The 18920-nt window shown below is 42.3% G+C and overlaps 1 protein-coding gene across 1 annotated transcript; it reads right to left on the bottom strand.

Moving 5' to 3' along the window:
• Nucleotides 1-87: 87 nt before the first annotated feature.
• Nucleotides 88-18311, bottom strand: FKBP9 (FKBP prolyl isomerase 9). The gene is made up of 10 exons (XM_083867151.1): nucleotides 18016-18311; nucleotides 14267-14412; nucleotides 12996-13185; nucleotides 12183-12328; nucleotides 10412-10601; nucleotides 8227-8372; nucleotides 6921-7107; nucleotides 4931-5076; nucleotides 3069-3232; nucleotides 88-1700 (listed from the first exon to the last, which is right to left on the bottom strand). Exons 1-10 carry the CDS (start codon nucleotides 18252-18254, stop codon nucleotides 1518-1520), a joined length of 1737 nt encoding a protein of 578 aa, XP_083723277.1. The 5' UTR covers nucleotides 18255-18311; the 3' UTR covers nucleotides 88-1517.
• Nucleotides 18312-18920: the final 609 nt, after the last annotated feature.

Below are 18920 nucleotides of genomic sequence, written 5' to 3'. Positions count from 1 at the left end.
GTGTATAAGAGAAGAGAGCTGCAGGAAAGGTATTTGCTTCAACTCCACCAAAACTCCAGGAAAAAAAAAAATAAGAAACTTTAAAAGTAATAGTCAATCAACATTTTATTTAACAAAAAGATCAGTTATCCAACATTTAATGGTATCAAAAAAATATTTCACTGCACTTTTTGTAAGAACTGCATTAAAAACCAATACAAAATGTTTTCATCCAACTGAAATACCAATTTTTAGAAAGAGCATCTCAGGGAGCTTACATCCCACATGTACAAATCAAGGAAAGCAAGAAACTAGACACAAAGCATATAATGGAAGCACAACTCCCTTCCCACTCCTCTTTGACAGTGCCTCACTCTATGTGTTTGTGCTCTTTGCATGCTGGTACTGAGGGGGATCCCACGGCCTTCCAGAAGACGGGTCTGTTCCGTGTATTTAGCGCTGAGCAGCTCTGCTGCCTTTGTCAAGCTAACGGGTGACTGTCTCAAGTCACAGAATCTGAGCAGCACTCCCAGGGCTGACTGTGTTGAGGGCTGGGCCAGAACGTTAGCACACACAAACAGATGGGCCTGTTTCTTGATTCTATCACTGTCTGTCTGTTTGTTTGCCACTGCAGACTGCTCCACTGCTTAAACTCTAAGTACTTACTCCTTAATCTATCAATTCCCAAAATAGGAGACAGAAGCCAAACGCAAAATCAACTGTGTCCAGTATTTATGACAGCACTTGGACCCTCTATGTTAATATTTAATGTCGAATAAAACTATAAATAAGGTTGCAGCTAGAAAGATTTTGGAATGGCCAGCAAGAGTCAAGGTTACTAATTCAGCACAACACAGATGGTAGGAAACTTTTATTCCGTGAGGTAAAAACCCAGTACATACACAGCATCAATTCTAGGTCTGTTTAATTGAAGTCACAGCTTATGTAAATTTTGCAATGGCACAGCCATGTTCTGCAATTTGCAAATCATATTTTCTGCTGGCAAAAATCCATGTAAGTTTGTTCAGTTACTGGGAAGCGTGCTCATGCCTTCTGAAAGGAACTCGGATCAACAGTTGACAACTTTTACAGGTTATTGTTACAGGGAATATTCTGGTTCATTTTCCTATACAAATATTTCTGATAAAGAAAGGTTTGTTTAAAACTCTTTTAAAAGCACTTGGTAGGTCTTCTCTGCACCATCCACCCAATTGACCATGTATTGTTCAATTAGAACTTTGGATCTTTAGCATGAAAGCAGACCCTACATACACATGTGGTTCACGGCACCACATACAGCAGGACACTCCTTACCTGTCTATACATCCCACCTTGAGGCACTTAACACTTTTTTCAGATATATCTAACAATTCCAACTGAAAATCTCATCCTATTTTAACAGCCTACCCACACCCAGGCAGAGGCAGACACAGGCTATCCAAGGGCAATCCTTCCAGAACCATGCTTGCCAAAACTCTTTCTGGTACACGTGTTTGAACAGTAGGTCAGCTCAGGATTCTTGGGTTTCTTTCTTATCTTTACAGTTCATCGTGCTCCTCTTTGGCCTCCTGATCTTTCAACTTGAATTCTTCAGCAGTAACTTTACCATTTCCATCCCGGTCTTGATTGGTGAACATATTTTTAACAATCTTTTCAAAATCAAAGCCAGGAGCTAATTTTCCTTTGCCAGTATCAACTTGAGTTTGGATGTACTCTGAAAACTAAGAGGGGGGGAAAGGAGAAGGAAACAGCTCACAGTGAAAAGGACATTTGAAAATTAAGAGAATCCAGCATTTTACTACTTATTAAGTGTACATAGGACACTGTTACTACTCTATAAAGTTTACCACCCAAACTGGACTAATTAGAACAGACAGGTGAAGTTAAATCACTCTTTGTGGAGCTCAGCAGGGATTTCCTCACTCATTCCAGTGGGTTTTGGACCCATTACAAGAAAAATTTCTTTTCATCATTTAGGAGAAAGATGGGTTGGACAGCTGGACATAGAAACAGCTCTGTACAGATGGAGGGCAGTGATTTTGCATGGTGATACATGAACCTCACACTGTGAAATAGAAACCAACCTGCATCTTAGAGGGAGCCCACACAAGAATGATTGCTGATGTGGACAGCAACAGCCTCACCCTACTTCTTTCTCTAAACCAGTAAAAGCTTTTTCTTTTCTGCAAGGGCAGACGTGGAGGTAAACAAAAGAGAGAAGATGGAGATGGAAGGAAAACAAAGAGGTGGAGGAGAGTGCTAGGAAAAGGGCAAACAAGAATTTGATTTTACCGTATTAGATTTTTTAATCCCCAAAGGCATTTCAGGCTGTTCCACAAGGCCACAGCCTGCCCTGTGAGCACTGAAGGGAGCACCACTCCAGGGAGAAAAGAAGGGACAAAGAAGAAGGGACAAAACAGAAGGATAGAGAAAGGTGACAAAGAAGACTTCAGAAGAGAATAAAAAATAGAATTTGAGTTAAAAGAAAAGAGAGAGGAAAATCTCACAGAGGTTTATGTCATCAGAGATGGTGGCAAAAGCAAGTGGCTTTCGACTAGGGCACCCAACGACATTCTCACTATGCAAATTTTAAAAGCAAGCAAGGGAAGGACTTGACTGCACAGCACACTATTCATACGTGTAAGGAGTGACCACTAGCATTACCAGGCCCCAGAAGGGATTAGACAATTCCTGGATGCACTGCTGCAGGCTCAGCTTTGGCTCAAGAATTCACCACAAACTGCCAATTAACACTGAGACACACACCAAGAAGGCTGATGCAGCAAAGAATGTTGGATACCAGCTCTGCCTCTTACACTTAAGTCCTAAGGATTTGTTGCTGACCAAGGAAACCACAACAGTAAATGATCTTATGCAGTATGACCATTGTTACAGTCCTTTTTTCTTTTTTTTTTAAACTTTAAAGCTGAATAGCCATGTTTTAGCTGGCACCCTGCCTTCCTATTCCCTTGATGGAAAACACTATTCCAGAAGAAGAGAAGAAAATGAGGAAAGACTCTATCCTTTAACATTGGCATTGATGGTGGTAGAAGAAAACCACTGCAGGTGTTTTCATCATCTCAGCTTACCTCTTCCAAAAGAACTTCTCCATCATGATTCTGGTCTATTTCTTCAAAAAGGTTGGGAGAGACTTCCCCATTCCATACAAACATGTATCCTTCAGGCAAGCCGGACACCAATTCCAGCAGTTCGATGTCGAAAACTAATACAGCACTACCAGGCACTTCTCCTTCTGTCACAACAAATGGCCAAGAGGGGTATTAATCCTCACTTACACAGAGGGTTTATCCATCACTTACATTTATCCTCACTTACACTGAAGGGCATATTTCCTTTTAATTTCCTTTTTTAATAAAAATTATCTTCCTGCTCCCTAAGGCACTTCTCTAGTGTGATCTCTAGCCCATAAAATCTTCCTGATCACTTCACCAAGGGTGATCACAAAAGGAACCTTTCATAATAAAACTTGAGGGACTGGAACAGATTGCCCATAGAAGCTGTGGATGCCCCAGGGATGTTCAAGGCAAGGTTGGGATGGGGCCCGGAACAACCTGTTCTGGTGGAAGGTGTCTCTGCTCATGGAACTAGCTGATCTTTAATTCCCTTCTAATCCAAACCATTCTATAATTCTGTGATTCTAACTGTATCCATTTTTTTTACTTTTAAAAACTGAACTTGTAGGAATAATCCATTTTCTTTTATCTCACCAATACGCTGTGTATCAGCAGATTTCCATGAGACTCAACAGTGTTGCAACAGCTTGAGATATTACCTCAGGGAAACCATGGAAGGAGCTTAATTTAGTCTTGAAAAAGAAAAATCAAGTTCACCTCTAATCTGTTTGCAAGAGACTGCAAACAAGCAATTTCTCCAGATAGCTGGATATATACCAACACACTAACAAATCATGCAATGTTTCAGAATATGTATCAAATGTAACCTGAACAATGGTGAATACTTATGACAGTTATTTTAAACAGCAGACCTTTCATGTTACAAAGAAATTTTCAATTTATTACGTAGAGCTATGCTATTACCTATAATGTATAATAGAGAAAATGTTGTATAAAACAATGCATATATATAATAATCCTAATTTTTCACAGGAGACAAGTACAAGTGGAAATGCATTCTAATCTCTTAAGGCAAATTAATTCTCCATTAAGCTCTGCATATGATGCCTGACAGTCTTTATAAACTACAGACTGTTCTGGAGCTATTCAAAGAACACAGCAACTTATGCAACTGTTTCCATACACATCAGAATTTGGTGATCTTGGTGATCTCGTGATAGACTCCTTTCCCCTTAAATCTTTTAACCAGGAAGACCAGAAACAACATACCTGGAAAGTTCTTGTCACTTCTGTCTGTATCATTCTTTTTATTACTGCTATCCATGTCATTAAAAATTGATAAGCCTTAATGCCCTAAAGCTGCCTTAAAATGTATTTGTGTTGGAGTTTTAACAGCACCAAGACACTGTTTCACATCTTACACTCAGTTTATGTATCTTCTGAATTTCCTACTGTATTAGTGCTGACCAGTCCCCTACAGCTCTGTTTCCTGAATAACACATCCCATGTCCAAACACAAGCACCCAACTCTCTGTCATGGAAAAGAGTGTTTGCATCTCTCTGCAACACCAGACTGCCTGGAGCTTTCTGTTCTGACAAAGCAACATTACTGGGGGCATGTGTTCTCTTTTGTACTGTGATGGTCTTTCTATTGGCCACAGCAACAGGAGGACTTGAAATGCAACACAGACAGACAGACAGACAGACAGCATGTTCATTCCACTGGGGAACAGAGAGGAGGGGGAGTGCTGAAAGAATGACACAAAAAACCTCTAAAAAATACATTCAGGCATCTCATAAAATATGCACGCCTGTGTTTCAGTCACTCTAGAGATGCTAAGTGGATGTGCACTCACCAACTCCATGTTCTCCATAACCAAGGTGAGGTGGGATAACAACTGTCCGTCGTTCCCCAACACACATGTCCTGAAGACCCATGTCCATCCCCAACACCACCTGACCAGATCCCAGAACTATGTTGTAGGTCTTGCCAAGGCTGTGTCTGCAAAGGAAGGGGAAAATGGGAAAAAAAAAAATCAACATGAAATGGAAAATTCCTATTCTTCAAAATGACTACAGAAGTAGCAGTTTCTAGTACTGTCCTGTCATTGCCAGAAATTAACTTAATACCCAATACTTCATTCTACCAAACAGTTACCTGAAGTTTTTCTCAAGTTACAGCCAGCACTAAACAGAAAAGTCTCTGCTGCTGACATGTCCTCTGGCACTAAAATTATAGGCTTCTTGAATGAAATCCAATTAAAATCATTAATCATGCCAATTACAACCCCAAGGTATTTTATCTTGAAATACGGGCTTTTGCCTTCCACATTTTTTAAACTGTTGTAATTGGACTTTTAAGCACATGTAAAAATTCCAGCTGTCCATTCATCCCAGGACCATCAACTCTATATAGGGATCTGAGTGCATTCTCATGGATCAGCCACCTCTTTAATGAAATCAGTCACTATAATGTAGTAATTATTAACATGAACAGTTACTATTACTACTGCTATTTAACCAAATTAAATTTTGAATTATACCTTGCTGCCCATGGCTCATTTCTAAAATTAGAAAATATCACCAGCTAAAAGCCTAAAAGTCAAAGATATACTGTGATTCTAAAGGCAGAGTGTGCAGCATTAAGGCTCTTTATTCTATTGGTTGCCTTTCTTTGGTTATTTGGCTTGGCTGTGCCTCTGCAGGACATGCTTGTACAACAGAGTAGTATTTGGAAGGAAAACAATTAAGTGGCTAAGAGGTCAGCCTAAAAATTGGGAGCACATGATTCATGCTCTTTGATTCTCTAAAAACTGCTTTGATTAAGATGGTCTCGGCATCTCTTGGTTCCTGCTACAAAAATGGAAATTGAGCATTCCTGACATATAAACAGTGTTTTAAATCCAAACATATTACTTGTATACATCCTTGCCTACAGCATTGCAACACATGCTCCAAATTAAGGCAGCTTTTCAGCTCTGCAAGCTATTGTGTACACTGTGAAACCTATGAGCTGCTTCCTGTGTTCATTACAACCTAGTTAAAAATAGCTTTTCCCAACTTCCCTTCCAAAAAATAAAATATTGTTTGGATGACTTGCACTATTCAAAAGATTAAGGCCAAAAAAAGAGGAAGCAAACAGAAATACTCTTGTAGCTGTGTGCCAGGCTCATTTCAGTGTTACAGGAGACAGACTGGAGCAATCTTTTGCTTCCCTCATAAATCTACTGCCAAGAGAGAGGAGGAAGAGGCCTGTTATCCTCACAGTCACAATCAAGCCCTCTGATAGTTTCTCCATGCTGACACTTAAAGCCACACTACAATACAGGAGCAGCACTGTGTGCTACAGACATGACAGGTGACCATTTACTATAAACCTCACTCCAGGTACCTTTAACAAGACCACAAAGAGTAGCCCTACCAGACCTCTCTCAGGAGCACTGAATCAGCACAGAACACAAATCCTATCCAAGAAACTGAATAAACCTGAACAGTTCATTCATGATGAGACCTGTGTAGTCATGGCATGAACCAGCCCATTTAAACAGAATGCCATGCAACAAGTTTCATCACTCCACACATACTGTTTACGTTCTTCTCCAACACACTCCTACATCCTTTTTGTTCTTGGTTCTCTCATTATGCTATGACAGACTGTCTTTAAATTCTCCTCCTCCTATGTACCTTTGGCAGCCAGCCATAAAGAGAAAAATACATTCTACATAAACACTCAGTTAAAAAAAAATAAAAAATTCTTTATTTCCTGCCACCTTGCTTTACAGGGAATTCATTCTGCCTTCACTGCTGCTGGGAGTATTTTCCTTACCAGGTCATTCAAATACCTACGTGGAGTCTAGCAGGGTTCCATCCAGGAGTGAAGCATTGTAGTGGTATTTCAGGTAATCTCCCTTCTTGCTGAGCACAGTGCAGTTGGAAGGTTTGTAGTGAACAGTAATGCTGACTGAATCTGAGGGGTTGTGGAAATCCACCACGTGGATGTCAAAGACCAGCACTGCAGATCCTGGAATCTTTCCTAAATAGGAAGCAAATTAGATAAATAGAGAAAGAAATGATACCCAAACAGGCAGATGATGTCCAGGTAGGAATTCCCTGCAGGAATATGTATTCCTGCTGTGTCTGATACTGAGTCATTTTGCTCTTCTCATTCAGAATTAAAGGATGTGACAGATGGAAGCTGCATCCAACGTAGGAAAGACAGCCAGTGGGAAAGCACTAAGCACTCAGTTCAATGGTGAAGGAAAAACTTTTGTCATCCTGAATTTTAAAATTATGCAGAAATGAAGCAATAACCATGTATTTCCTGTGAGTATCCTAAATAACTCATTTGGTTTGTATCAATTCAGTGTTGAGCATCAAAATTCTCAAGAACTTCTCATGACTCAAGGAATGTCATTAAACATAAAAGGTTGCAGTTCCTTAAATTATCCTAAAAGCAGGCAACGTCTTCTCCCTCTTCCCAGGATTATGTGCATTACCAGGACTAACAAGACACATTCAGGCCTAGGGTTGGGGTTTGTCAGTAAAGGAGTCTAATTCCAAATTAACAGCACAGAACTTGCATTCCTGGAAGAAAGGCTTTCAGCCACAACGCTGTGATCAGCTAGAAGCATTATCATATTTAGCCTCCCATAGCAATCTGTTTAGATGGCAATGAGTCTTCCCAAAGAAATGTTAATTGTATGTAACACATACAGGGTTACTTCACTGTTACATGCATCGCCATTTACAGAGGTGGCTTAGAAGTCCACAAAACCTGTGGCTGTGGAAGGAATGGGGAAGAAAACTTTGCATGATGAACTCCTTCAAGATAGAGAATTTAAGACACACAGAAAGGAAGATCTCACACTGCAGAGCTCCTGGCATCCAAGTACCAGTCTGCCTGAAACACCATTTACCCAAATGAAGTCAGGCTACCAGTTACATGTGAGATTGCTCTGTATTATACTGTCCTACCTATTTAGCTAATCAAAACAATCCTGCAAATTCTGGATGTGGAATTGTCACTTTGATGTCCACAAAATAATTAAATAATTCATAAACCCTTCAAATGCCAGAAAAATGAAAATACACACAGATTAACTAAACAATAAAGGTTTAACTACAGAAGACTTGAATGCAAAGCCAAGCTCACCTCTCCCTTCTTCTCCATATCCAAGATGAGGGGGGATAATTATTCTTCTTTTTTCACCAGTGCATACACCCAGCAAACCTTCATCCATTCCAGCAATCACATAACCTTTCCCAACATAGGTGTCATACGTATGGTTTCGCGAATAACTACGGAAAACATTTGCATTTTAGCAGTGTCAGGTGTACTCAAGCAAACAGGGGCTCTTGCAATAGCTCTGCAACACAATTCTTAAACCAGTTAAGGTCAAACACACAGTCATTAACCAGCACCAGGGAGGCACATAGGAACTCTGTGCCTTGAATCCAGGCCACCAGGTTCCATCAGCCAGTGACACACGAGCCACTGATTACCCAGCAGTGAGACATTGGCTAGTGAACAGCCAGCAAATCTGCAAATTCATTTCTACTGTATCTTGAAATCACACTTATTTATGCATTTTAAACTAAACAGATAACAGGTTTTGACAAGTAACTGAAAAAAAAAATTGTTTACTCCTTTAAAATTTCCTCTTCCCTGACACCACTTTAATGAGCACTTATCAACCAGCTATAGTTGATAAGTGCTTCATTTCCATGAGACACCCTGAAGACTATCTCATTTTGCAACCACAGCTATGTAGTTCAACTACTAGAAGGAGCAGGTGAGATAAATGGGTTCTCCTGGGATGCACAATATGAAAATGAGTCATGACAACAAAGCAGTATCAACACCATCCTTCCCTTCCAAACCAAGCCAACCACTTAGACACAGGTTGAAGGACCTGCTCATGATAGAATAAAACAAGGCTACAACAACAAATGATGTTTCTTACATGAACATAACTGTCTTCTGCCTTTCTTCAAGGCATGTTACACAAAAGCACAGCCCAAGAAAGAGAAGGCAGAAAGGTTCTAATTCATCTTTACAAGGTACCTCTGGGAAAGAACTAAACCAGTACAAGACCCTGATGTAATTCAGAGGTTTATTCAACTGCACTAAGTCCAGACAGCCTTGGCTCAGCTGCCCAGGACAGCTCTGCAGCTGAATATTTCAGAGTAAAAAGGCAAAGGAAAATATTATTAGAGCTCTCAACCCCAGCCATTCGCAGAGCTTTTGGCATGCTTCCTCTACTAGTGAGAAACTGTCCTGGATAGCTCCAGGGTTTTCAATCCCTATTGTTAGCTGCTCTATTTCTTCACTTATGAATTCTGCAGGAGGTCAGGATACCATGTTTTAATGAACAACCCCTCTAACAACTCTCAGCACTTAAGAATGATGTAGAGGCTGCTGTCTACAAAGCGTTTATTACTATTTCTTGACAGCAACCCACATATAAATACTAGAGTTATTTTCAAAAGTTGATTAATTACTACAGAAAATACTTATATCTCAATAAAGAGAAATAGGTACACTGTGGATGAGCTTTGAGTTCTTAACTTATAAGCTTTCACAAATTGTAAATCAAGATCTACAGAAATGGCTGCTGCAGTAGTATTAACGTTTTTTTCTCTGAGCTTATTTCGTAAAACATTTTACATTGGCTCATTTTCACCTCCTTTTAGCTACTTCTGCCAGCTGTTCCAAAAGCTGGAGTGGGACAGTAAATCATTGCTCCACTAAAAGTAACCAAAGTCACAGAAAGCTACAAGGGTATTATTCACCTGATCCTGTACACAAGGCTCATGTTCTCACAGAGCCTTGAATTTACTGCACAGTAATCCCTCTTCCTTTATCACAGAAAACCCCTCTTACTGAATTCTGCAATTCCATAATTCAGTCTTGAAAGACATTAGCCTTCAAAACGCAAACAGTTTTCAAGTATAAACATGAGTAACCTCACACTAGCCTCACACTATTCTCAGGACATAAAATGGAATCACATATCTATTTTCTCTCTCTCCAGTGGTATTACCTATTTGGCAGGTAACTATGGGAGAAAGAATCTTCAGGCTCGTGTGCCTAAAGCACTTGGCTTCACTGGGTGGGTCACTACCCCTAGATGGCGTCTGTGACAAACCCAAGGTACAAAACAGCTCTTTTCCTTCCCATATAGAAAAGTTTGCTATGAGCCTTTTAAAAAGATGCCAAGTCCGCTCAAAATTTTCAAAAATGAAGAAAAAGCAAAGAACTGTGTTTGAGCATATTATGGACATGAGAGAGTAATCAAACCGGAAATGGAATCTGTAGAGTTGAATGGTTTGGTTACCTGGAATCAAATAATGTTCCATCCAAAAGCGTGCCATTGTAATGGTACCGGATAAAGTCTCCTGTCTGGCTTCTCCGCTCACAAGATTCAGGCACGACCTGGTTCTCAATAGCAATACCATCCTTGGGGTTATGTAGATCCAGCAAAACCACATCAAAGACAAGGGAAGCTTGGCCAGGGATCTCTTTACCTACAAAAGTGTTGGAGCAGAAAATTGGTAAGACACAGCAGGTGTTCTAGCAGAAGCTTAAACACGTTTGTTGAAGAAAACTAATGTACTTCCCCTCCCAAAACAAATTAGAATCATAGATTATTTGAGTTGGAAGGGATTCACTTATGATCATCAGTCCAACTCCTGGTCCTGCACAGGGCACCTCAAGAGTCACACCATGTGCCTGAGAGCATTGTTCAAACACTTCTTGAATTCTGTCAGGCTCAGTGCTGTGACCACTTCCCTAGGAAGCCTGTTCCAGTACCCATCCACCCTCTGAGTGAGGAACCTCTTCCTAATATCCAGTCTAAACCTCCTCTGACACAACTTCAGAAATCCTCTCACTTGTCACCAGAGAAGAGATCAGTGCCTACCCCTCCTCATCCCCTCATGGGGAAGCTGCAGACTGCAGTGAGGTCTCCCCCTCAGTCTTCTCCAGGCTGAACAGACCAACTGACCTCAGCTGCTTCTCACATGGCTTGCCCTCAAGGCCCTTCACCATCTTCACTGCCCTCCTTTGGACACTTTCTAATAGCTTTCTTATACTGGGTACCCAAATCTGCCCCCAGCACTTGAGGTGAGACTGCCCCAGTGCAGAACAGGACAATCCCCTCCCTTGCCCACTTGCCCAGCTGGCAATGCTGTCCCTGATGCCCTCCAGGACAGGGGGTGCCCTCCTGGCTGCCAGGGCACTGCTGACTCATGTTCAACTTGCCACTGACCAGGACCCCCAGAGCCCTCTCCACAGCTCTGCGCTCCAGTCCCTCATTCCCCAGTCTGTGCACACCACCAGGGAGGCCCCACCCCAGGTGCAGAATCGAGTTTGTTTAACTTCATAGGGCTGGTGATTGTCCAGCCCTCTAATTTATTCCAGGTCTCTCTGCAAATTTGCTTCTAGTCAGTAATTTTTTGGTTCAGGGTTTTTCACTGAATTCTCCAGCTCAATAATTTCCTTCTATTCTCACAGTGATGGCACTGCTTCACTGAAAAAGGCCTCTTCAGCCTCACAGGTAATGGTGATGAAGCCACAGAAGGGGTATGAAATCTTGTACCACCACAGACACATCCTTAAACATCAGAGCAGAGAAAGAACGTAAGGAAAAGTCACAAGCTACACCTAACTGCCCCATTATTTAACATCGGGACTTCTGTGTATGATCTGCAGGCTGCATAGTCTCCCAAAACAATCCATTTTGTAGTTACCACTACAGCATTTGTGAAAAAAACCCAACAAAACCCATCTGGAATTAAAAATACATTTAACACATTTTTTTCTTAAAAGTTTTCTGCTTTCTGTGGCAGTCTGAAAGAATTATGTATTTACCTGTCTTCAAGTTTTTGGTGCCACTAGACAATAATCACAGATTATATTCCTTGATTGAAATAAAATTTCAGTATATAAATACTACAACTGTATCAACAATATGCCTGTTAAGCAGTGGCTCTCTGAACAGGGTAATAACACTGCCCATAAATTTAAAACACAGAAAGTTTGTTTTAAAACATGTATGACTTGAGATTGAAAAAAAAAAGAGGAGCAACTAAAGGAATAACTTTTACCATCTCCATCTTCTCCATATGCCAGGAAAGGCGGTATTGTGATAATGCGCTTCTCTCCTACGCACATTCCCAAGAGACCCTGGTCCATACCAGGAATCAGCCATCCAATTCCCACGTAAGTGTCATAAGTTCGCATCCGATTATGGCTAAACATGAGAAAGGAAAATCACAACCAAATGTCAGACTGGCACAGGAAAGAACAGTATTAACCTTTAAATCCACATACTGTGCACAGCATAACTCACAACTTGCTAGGCCAAAAGTCTCAGTCCTTCATTTACCAAGGGCTGGCTGGGAAGTTTTCCAGAGAGCTTAGCTAGGTCAGGAGCCTCACAGAGGCTTTGAAAAGCAGCTCTCAGGCAGCTGTTACTAAAGCATCATTTTCCACTGGGCTCTAATGAAGCACACATGCTTGTACACTTAAAATCTCAGTAAGAGAGTGTTAGGGGCTCACTTTCCTTAGAAACCCTGCTAAGTTTCCAAAACTTGTATCTAATCTGAATGGCTGTACTGGTTACAGAGACTTTTAACTGACTGCAATAAATAGTACTATAAATACCAGAAATGAAATTTAAAATTTAAAAAAGCATCTGGATTGGTAATGCCCATGAAGAAATAATGCACAGTTTTATTGGTTTGAGTGAGTACTGCCATCCTGTAATCCCTGAATAAATTACTAACACACATCTGATGCCAGATTTCACTTCCTGTGTTTCTGGGCAATTAGCATTAAGTGTTACACAGGTCAAAGGGAAGCAAATGCTGGTGAGATACCTATTAAATTCCACAAAGACACACAGCCCAGCTGCATACCTTGAATCAAAGAGGGTCCCATCTAAGAATGTTCCATTGTAATGGTACCGTACGAAGTCGGACACCTCGACTGTCCGAGGACACTTCTCAGGTTTGAAGTAAGTCTGAACCTGCACTTCGTCCTCAGAGTTCCACAGATCTATCAGGAGCACATCGAAATGGAGCACAGCATTGGGGGGGATCACACCAGCTGCAAAAGCAAAGCCACACACAGAGTTTTCTTTCTCTTTTTATTCAAGGTATCAGCAAAAAAAAAACAATCCATGCCTACCCTAAAAAAACTGCATAATGCACACCTTATTTCCTGTTGTGCTTACAACTCCTTGGCCCCTTGCCATTGCTGCAGCTATTTATGGGGGGAAATCCAGCAAGATGAACTCTTATCACAACTGTCCATCAGGCAAACCATCTTGAGTTGGCATTTATAGCCTCTCTGAGGCTGTAGAACAAAGATACTTTTGGAACTGACAAGACCTTGTGCAGCACTGCAATGCCAAACCACAATTCTGGTTTCATTTAGTATTTAACAGGGAGGTAGATTGTAGTAAAGCATCTCTTACACCCCCAGCAGGTGCTTCCAAACAGGGAAAGAGGTTCAGCTTACCTTCAGACATATTAGGAAGTTTACCTAGATTATTCCATACCCCCCTGACAAGGACTGGCTCATTGCCAGCATAGGGGCATGGATTGGGCTCTGAGAATGGAACTCAAAAATCCCTCGGTGATCTTATCAGCTGCAAGCCAGGTTACCCCTCCTAAAGCATTCAGTATTTAAGAAAGAGCACAAAAGGAAGTAAAGGCTTTTTGGGGTGTCTGTAGCAGGGTGTCTGAGATTTCTCAGACACCTGTGTGTGGCTTTTCATTTGTTTTCTGTAACATTTTTTATTTTGATATTTTTACTTATTAAACCTTTTGATTTACAAAACACCTTCGAGGAGCAGTCTCGCTCAAATTAATTATAGCCACTTTTCTGCCAGGCTGGCCCTCAGAAGTATGGGTCAAACCCATAGTAGATATAAATAAATAATTAACTTTCATAGCAAGGCTCACTTCCTGAAGGTCTTCTGCAGCGAACTGCTCTTCCTCCAGCATGCAGAGGGAGTCTGGAGAGATTACTTTATGCTATAGGCTTAACAAACACCTCTGAGGAACAGGGGATGACCTCCCCAAAATTCACTACGTGCAGTTTCTACCCTTCTCTTCTGTGACTCCATTTCCTATCTGCTCTGTTGAATCCCTCACACAAGCAGCTGGCCCTGTGCTGTACTTACGGACTCCTTCACTTCCATAGGCAAGCTTAGGGGGAATCTTCACGAAGCGACGCTCGTTCACACACATGCCCACCAGGGCTTGGTCCATCCCAGCAATAAGCTGGCCTTTGCCCACAAACACGTTGAATGTGGATCCTCTGTCATAGCTGAAGGGGGAAAAGCAGGAAAAACTGTTAGTGGTTCATTTACACCCCCTTCCACTGTTTTTGTTTTTTTTTTTTTTTTTTTTTTGAATGAGAGTTAACTGCACCTTGCCTCCCTCTTCCCTGTCAGCACAACTTTATCACAAGACAGGTCCTAAAGGAAGGGGCAAATCCAAGATGTTCCTGAGACTTCAACACAGTTCTCCTTCTGTTCACTGCTCATGAACAGAAGTGCAGAGTGCAATGTGTACTACAGGCACCTGAAGGCCAGAACTACAAACAGCTAATTGACACACTAATATTAAAAGCAGCATTGGAAAATTAAGGAAGAGAAGGAAAAATTAAACACTGTTATGAGCTTTGAAAGGATAACTGCTCCCACAGTAAGATCCTGGCATATTGATTTCAGTCAGTAACATCACAAAAGTATTATACAAGACCTGTAAGCTTTACAATGTGAGACATCACACTTCCAATCTCTGTGGGAAAAGGGGAAAGGGAAAAAGATGCCTTTTTAAGTAGTAGCTGTGAGGTTTGCCAACAGGTTATTTTCTCCTCCACTTCCATGGCTCTCATTTAAAGCACAGAGGCATGTTCTAAACAGCAAGTTTGCCAAACCAAGAATCAAGAAACAAATGATCCTACTCTGTGATAATACATGAATATTCAAAAGGTAAAATAAATAATGCTTAAATTACTCAGTTTTCCAGAGAGAATGGAGAAGAGCTGTGTTACCACAGCAGAACACTATCTTACATGTTTTGTTTGACCACCTTAAATCTGCACAATGACCCCACTTTGATGTGCCTGAATTACTGCTATTGGACTTTTTGAAGCAACATATAAACACATGTCAAGAAGCATCTCAAAAGCTTTATGCCTATTTTTAAGTTTTTACTGCTTCCATTTTCCCAAATCCCTTTTATAATTTCAAGGATAATTTTTTTACATAGATAGATAGATAGATAGATAGATAGATAGATAGAAAGAAAGAAAGAAAAGTCAGACCTGGGAAAAAAAAAAAAAAAAAGGCTTGTGCCTTTTGCATGCTAACATTCTGGAAAGCAGCCAGTAGCTGGACATCCCTAGGGAAATGATGTCAAACTTTCCTTCCAAGACTGTACACATCACTTCCACAACATACTGAGCCTCCTAACAGTCCCACAGCCTTGAGTCTCCCAAATATTTTACTGAGTGATCTCTGTTTGTTCCACCTTTTTTATTTTTTTCTTTCTGGCAAGCATTTCTCTTAAAGTAGACAACCCTCTATTACTGAGCATTCACTTTTGGTTGCAGTAATATTCCCACTCCCAGGAAAGGATGGAAAATATTTAAATTAGGACTGACAAATACTATTATACACACAAACCCATAATTAAAATGTTAAAACTAGTAACATAGTAAGTTCTAAAAACCCTCCAAAATGGTATTTTGTAGCAATTGACAAAGCTTGGAAATTCATCTGGGATGAACTTACAAGAGCTTTCTTTTTAGTAAAATAAAGGTACAATTAAGAGAACACTGATGCAAAGCAGAGAACTGAACAAAGCACTGATCAGACCATGCAGCTTTGCAGGACTGACTGCAGATTCCTTAAAACCAAGCCAAATTTGTTTCTATTAGTGGAATTGACTAAATTAATAGTGGATGACTAGGCAATTAAATTCAGACTTTCAAATGGAAATCATTTTTATGGGCATTGAAATAAAAAATGCAAATGCTGATGCAAAAATAACCCAGCTAATAATAATATGCTAATTGATGTGACACAGTCATGATTACTAAGATTTTGTCAACAGACTGATAACATGAGGAGCAGTATTGTTACCCACTACTTGGAAATACAGAAAATTAATTTTTAAACTCAAGAGCATTTCCAAGAGCTGAAGGAGGAACAAAGCAAAACTGCCCTTAGCTCAACAACTGAAGTATTTTCTAGACTGATTTCATAGTAGTGTTCAATTAAACTGATGCTGGTAAGCATGCTCACAAACTTGGGAAAAAAAAAGCAAACAAAAACCAGGTAAGAAGACGAGCTTATTTTTGTATAAATTGACTGAATTTCTAACTTGTTGGCAGGGAATACCAAAGATTTTAGAGCAAGCACTCCAAAATATTAACCTACAGAAGACAAAATCCTCCTATTTTTCCATGTCTTAACATGATTAAACACTGTCTTTAAAAAGATCATAATGAATAACAAAAGTGTAAATAAACATGAGCTGCCATCTAGAACAAAAACCCAAGCTGAACAAACCTGACATTTTGCACCCTTTTGAAATGAAAGCAGCCACAAAAATATTCAAGTTGGACTCAACTATCACCATCACTACTTATTTACTAATATTTAGAGGATCCAGAGAGATAAATGCTGTACAGTTCTGCACAGTCTGTTCCTGCCCCAAACAATTCAGAATGAAATGACGAGGAACCTGGAGCTGAAATCAGAGGCAGCGCCTGGGCAGCCCCTCCAGCTCCAGGTGCCCTGTCTCAATGCACAAGCAGCAATCAGAAACACACTTCTGAATTGTAACATATTTATAAAATAAGCCACGAGGATGCTGCCTGTATGTGTCTTCACATCCACAGCTAACACTTATGTTCCAAGCCCGTCAGTTGCCAATGGATTCGCTGCCTGAGCTGTGCCTTTTCACTGAAACTGCACCAGCACCAGCTGAAGTGCCTATTCAGGGACGTGCTGGTGATATGGCACTCCTGGCATAATAACTACAGTCAGCTCCAGAGGGAGAGCTGAGCTTTGGAGGACAGTTATTGCCCTAAGGCTGGAGATTTTCCTTGAAGCACAAGGGAGATTACCAGCATTACTGAAAATACATTTCGCTTTATCTTTCTAAACAATACTTTGATCAATGGCAATGAATGAAGTAAGAAAAAACAAATCAGCTGGCAGCAGCAGCATCCTTCACAATCTCCTGATCCCACTGTTTAGGCTTCCTGATCCCAAAATAACAGCAGGAAACCGGCCGGGCACTTCACTGTGCATAGGTCACATTTATGCAAGGATAAAGTATCCAAAAAATTCTAGTAAGTACAGCCTGATAATCCCTATGTTTTTGGCAAGGATAATGGTTCAGAAACAATCTCATTCGAGTAGGTTTGAGCCTGGAGGAGCCATAGGAAATGAAACGGGCAGGAAATCACTACTGTGATACACTCCTGTTTATGGGGCTAAGGCTAGCTAAATAACCTTATGGTCCTGGAGCACAAAACTCCCATTCAGCGCCTGGGAGGGAGAAGCAGCTGCAAGGAGGTGGTGGGATCCATGAGGGCAGCAAACCAGGGCAGGCTGGACACAGAGCTCTTGCCTCGTGTCCCCGGCGGTCACAGCCCAGCTCTCTGCCCTTCCTATTTCAAAGACATCTTCCCTTTGGGGATCTCTATGTCCCGCATGAACGACACCGCTCATCCTGCCGCTGTTTCCAACTGCTCACCCCAAAAGGCACTGCTGGGAAAAGCAGGGGGACAGAACCCGCACCCAGCGCCACAATCTGTGCACATCCACCAAAAAATCACCCTGGTGGGGGGACGGCACCTGTGGCTCCCCTCCTCTCCCCCTGACAGCGCCCACCCCCGCCTGTGCCAGACCTGGAGTCGAAGCGGGTGCCGTCGGGGAAGGCGCCCAGGTAGTGGTACCGCACGAAGTCGCCGGGGCGCACGGCCCGCGGGCAGCTCTCGGGCACGAAGCGCCGCTCCACGCCGAGCTCCGTGCCGTCCGCAGGGATCCCGGCGGGCACCGGCGGCGCCTGGCAGGCGGCCCAGCTCTCCAGCAGCGCCGGCAGCAGCAGCAGCAGCGACCCGCAGCCCGGGCCCCGCCGCCCCGCCATGGAGCGCAGCGAGCGGGGAGGGGAGGATGGAGGGAAGGGAGGGAATGAAGGGGAGAAGGGAAGGGAGGGAAAAGAGGGAAGGGAGAAAAGCCGCCCGCCCCGGCCCGCCCGCTCCTCCTCCTCCTCCTCCTCCTCCTCCTCCCAGCGCTGCAAACTTGCAAACGTGGATGAAGCGCTCCCAGCCGGGACGGGGGAGGAGCAGCCCCGGCTCCGGCTCCCCCCGCCCGCAGCGGTGCCGCTCCCGCCCCGGGCCCGAGGTGCGACGTGGCGCTGCCCCCGCCGCCCTCCCGGCTCTCCTCCGCTCCCCAGGGTGGCACGGGAGACGGGCCGACCCCGAGAGCCGTAAACATGTAGACACAACCCCGCCATTTCCCGCAGCTCTCGGGAGGGGAGCCGCTGGACGCCCTGGGAGGGCCCGAAAACACGGCAACTGAGCCCTCGTTTAAGGGGGTTTGTCACTCCACCTGCACACCTACTCCGGGCACGACTGCGAGTATTTGCAAGCCTAAAGTCCGATCGCAAATGTTCGTTTTAAATCAAACCCCGAAGGATCCGAGGCTTTGATGCACACCAGTGCTGTCACAGGAATTTGCAACTCCTGGCAGGAGACCTTTCCAAAATAACACAGAGAAAAGACAGAGTGATTAGGGTTGGAAGGGACGTTAA

This window comes from Zosterops lateralis (genome assembly GCF_965231275.1).
Source record: "Zosterops lateralis genome assembly, chromosome: 1".
NCBI classification, from domain to species: domain Eukaryota; kingdom Metazoa; phylum Chordata; class Aves; order Passeriformes; family Zosteropidae; genus Zosterops; species Zosterops lateralis.
The sequence above is the reverse complement of the archived record's forward strand: the minus strand, read 5'-3'. Positions and strand labels throughout refer to the sequence as shown.

Bases quoted from the DNA above. Each gene is read 5' to 3' on its own strand.
- FKBP9 (XM_083867151.1), bottom strand. From the start codon at position 18,254: ATGGCGGGGCGGCGGGGCCCGGGCTGCGGGTCGCTGCTGCTGCTGCTG. The intron at 13,186-14,266 runs GTAAGTACAGCA...TTGCTTTTGCAG, and splicing joins CTATGGAAGTGAAGGAGTCC to CTGGTGTGATCCCCCCCAAT. The intron at 1,701-3,068 runs GTAAGCTGAGAT...CCCCCCTCTTAG, and splicing joins GAGAAGTTCTTTTGGAAGAG to TTTTCAGAGTACATCCAAAC.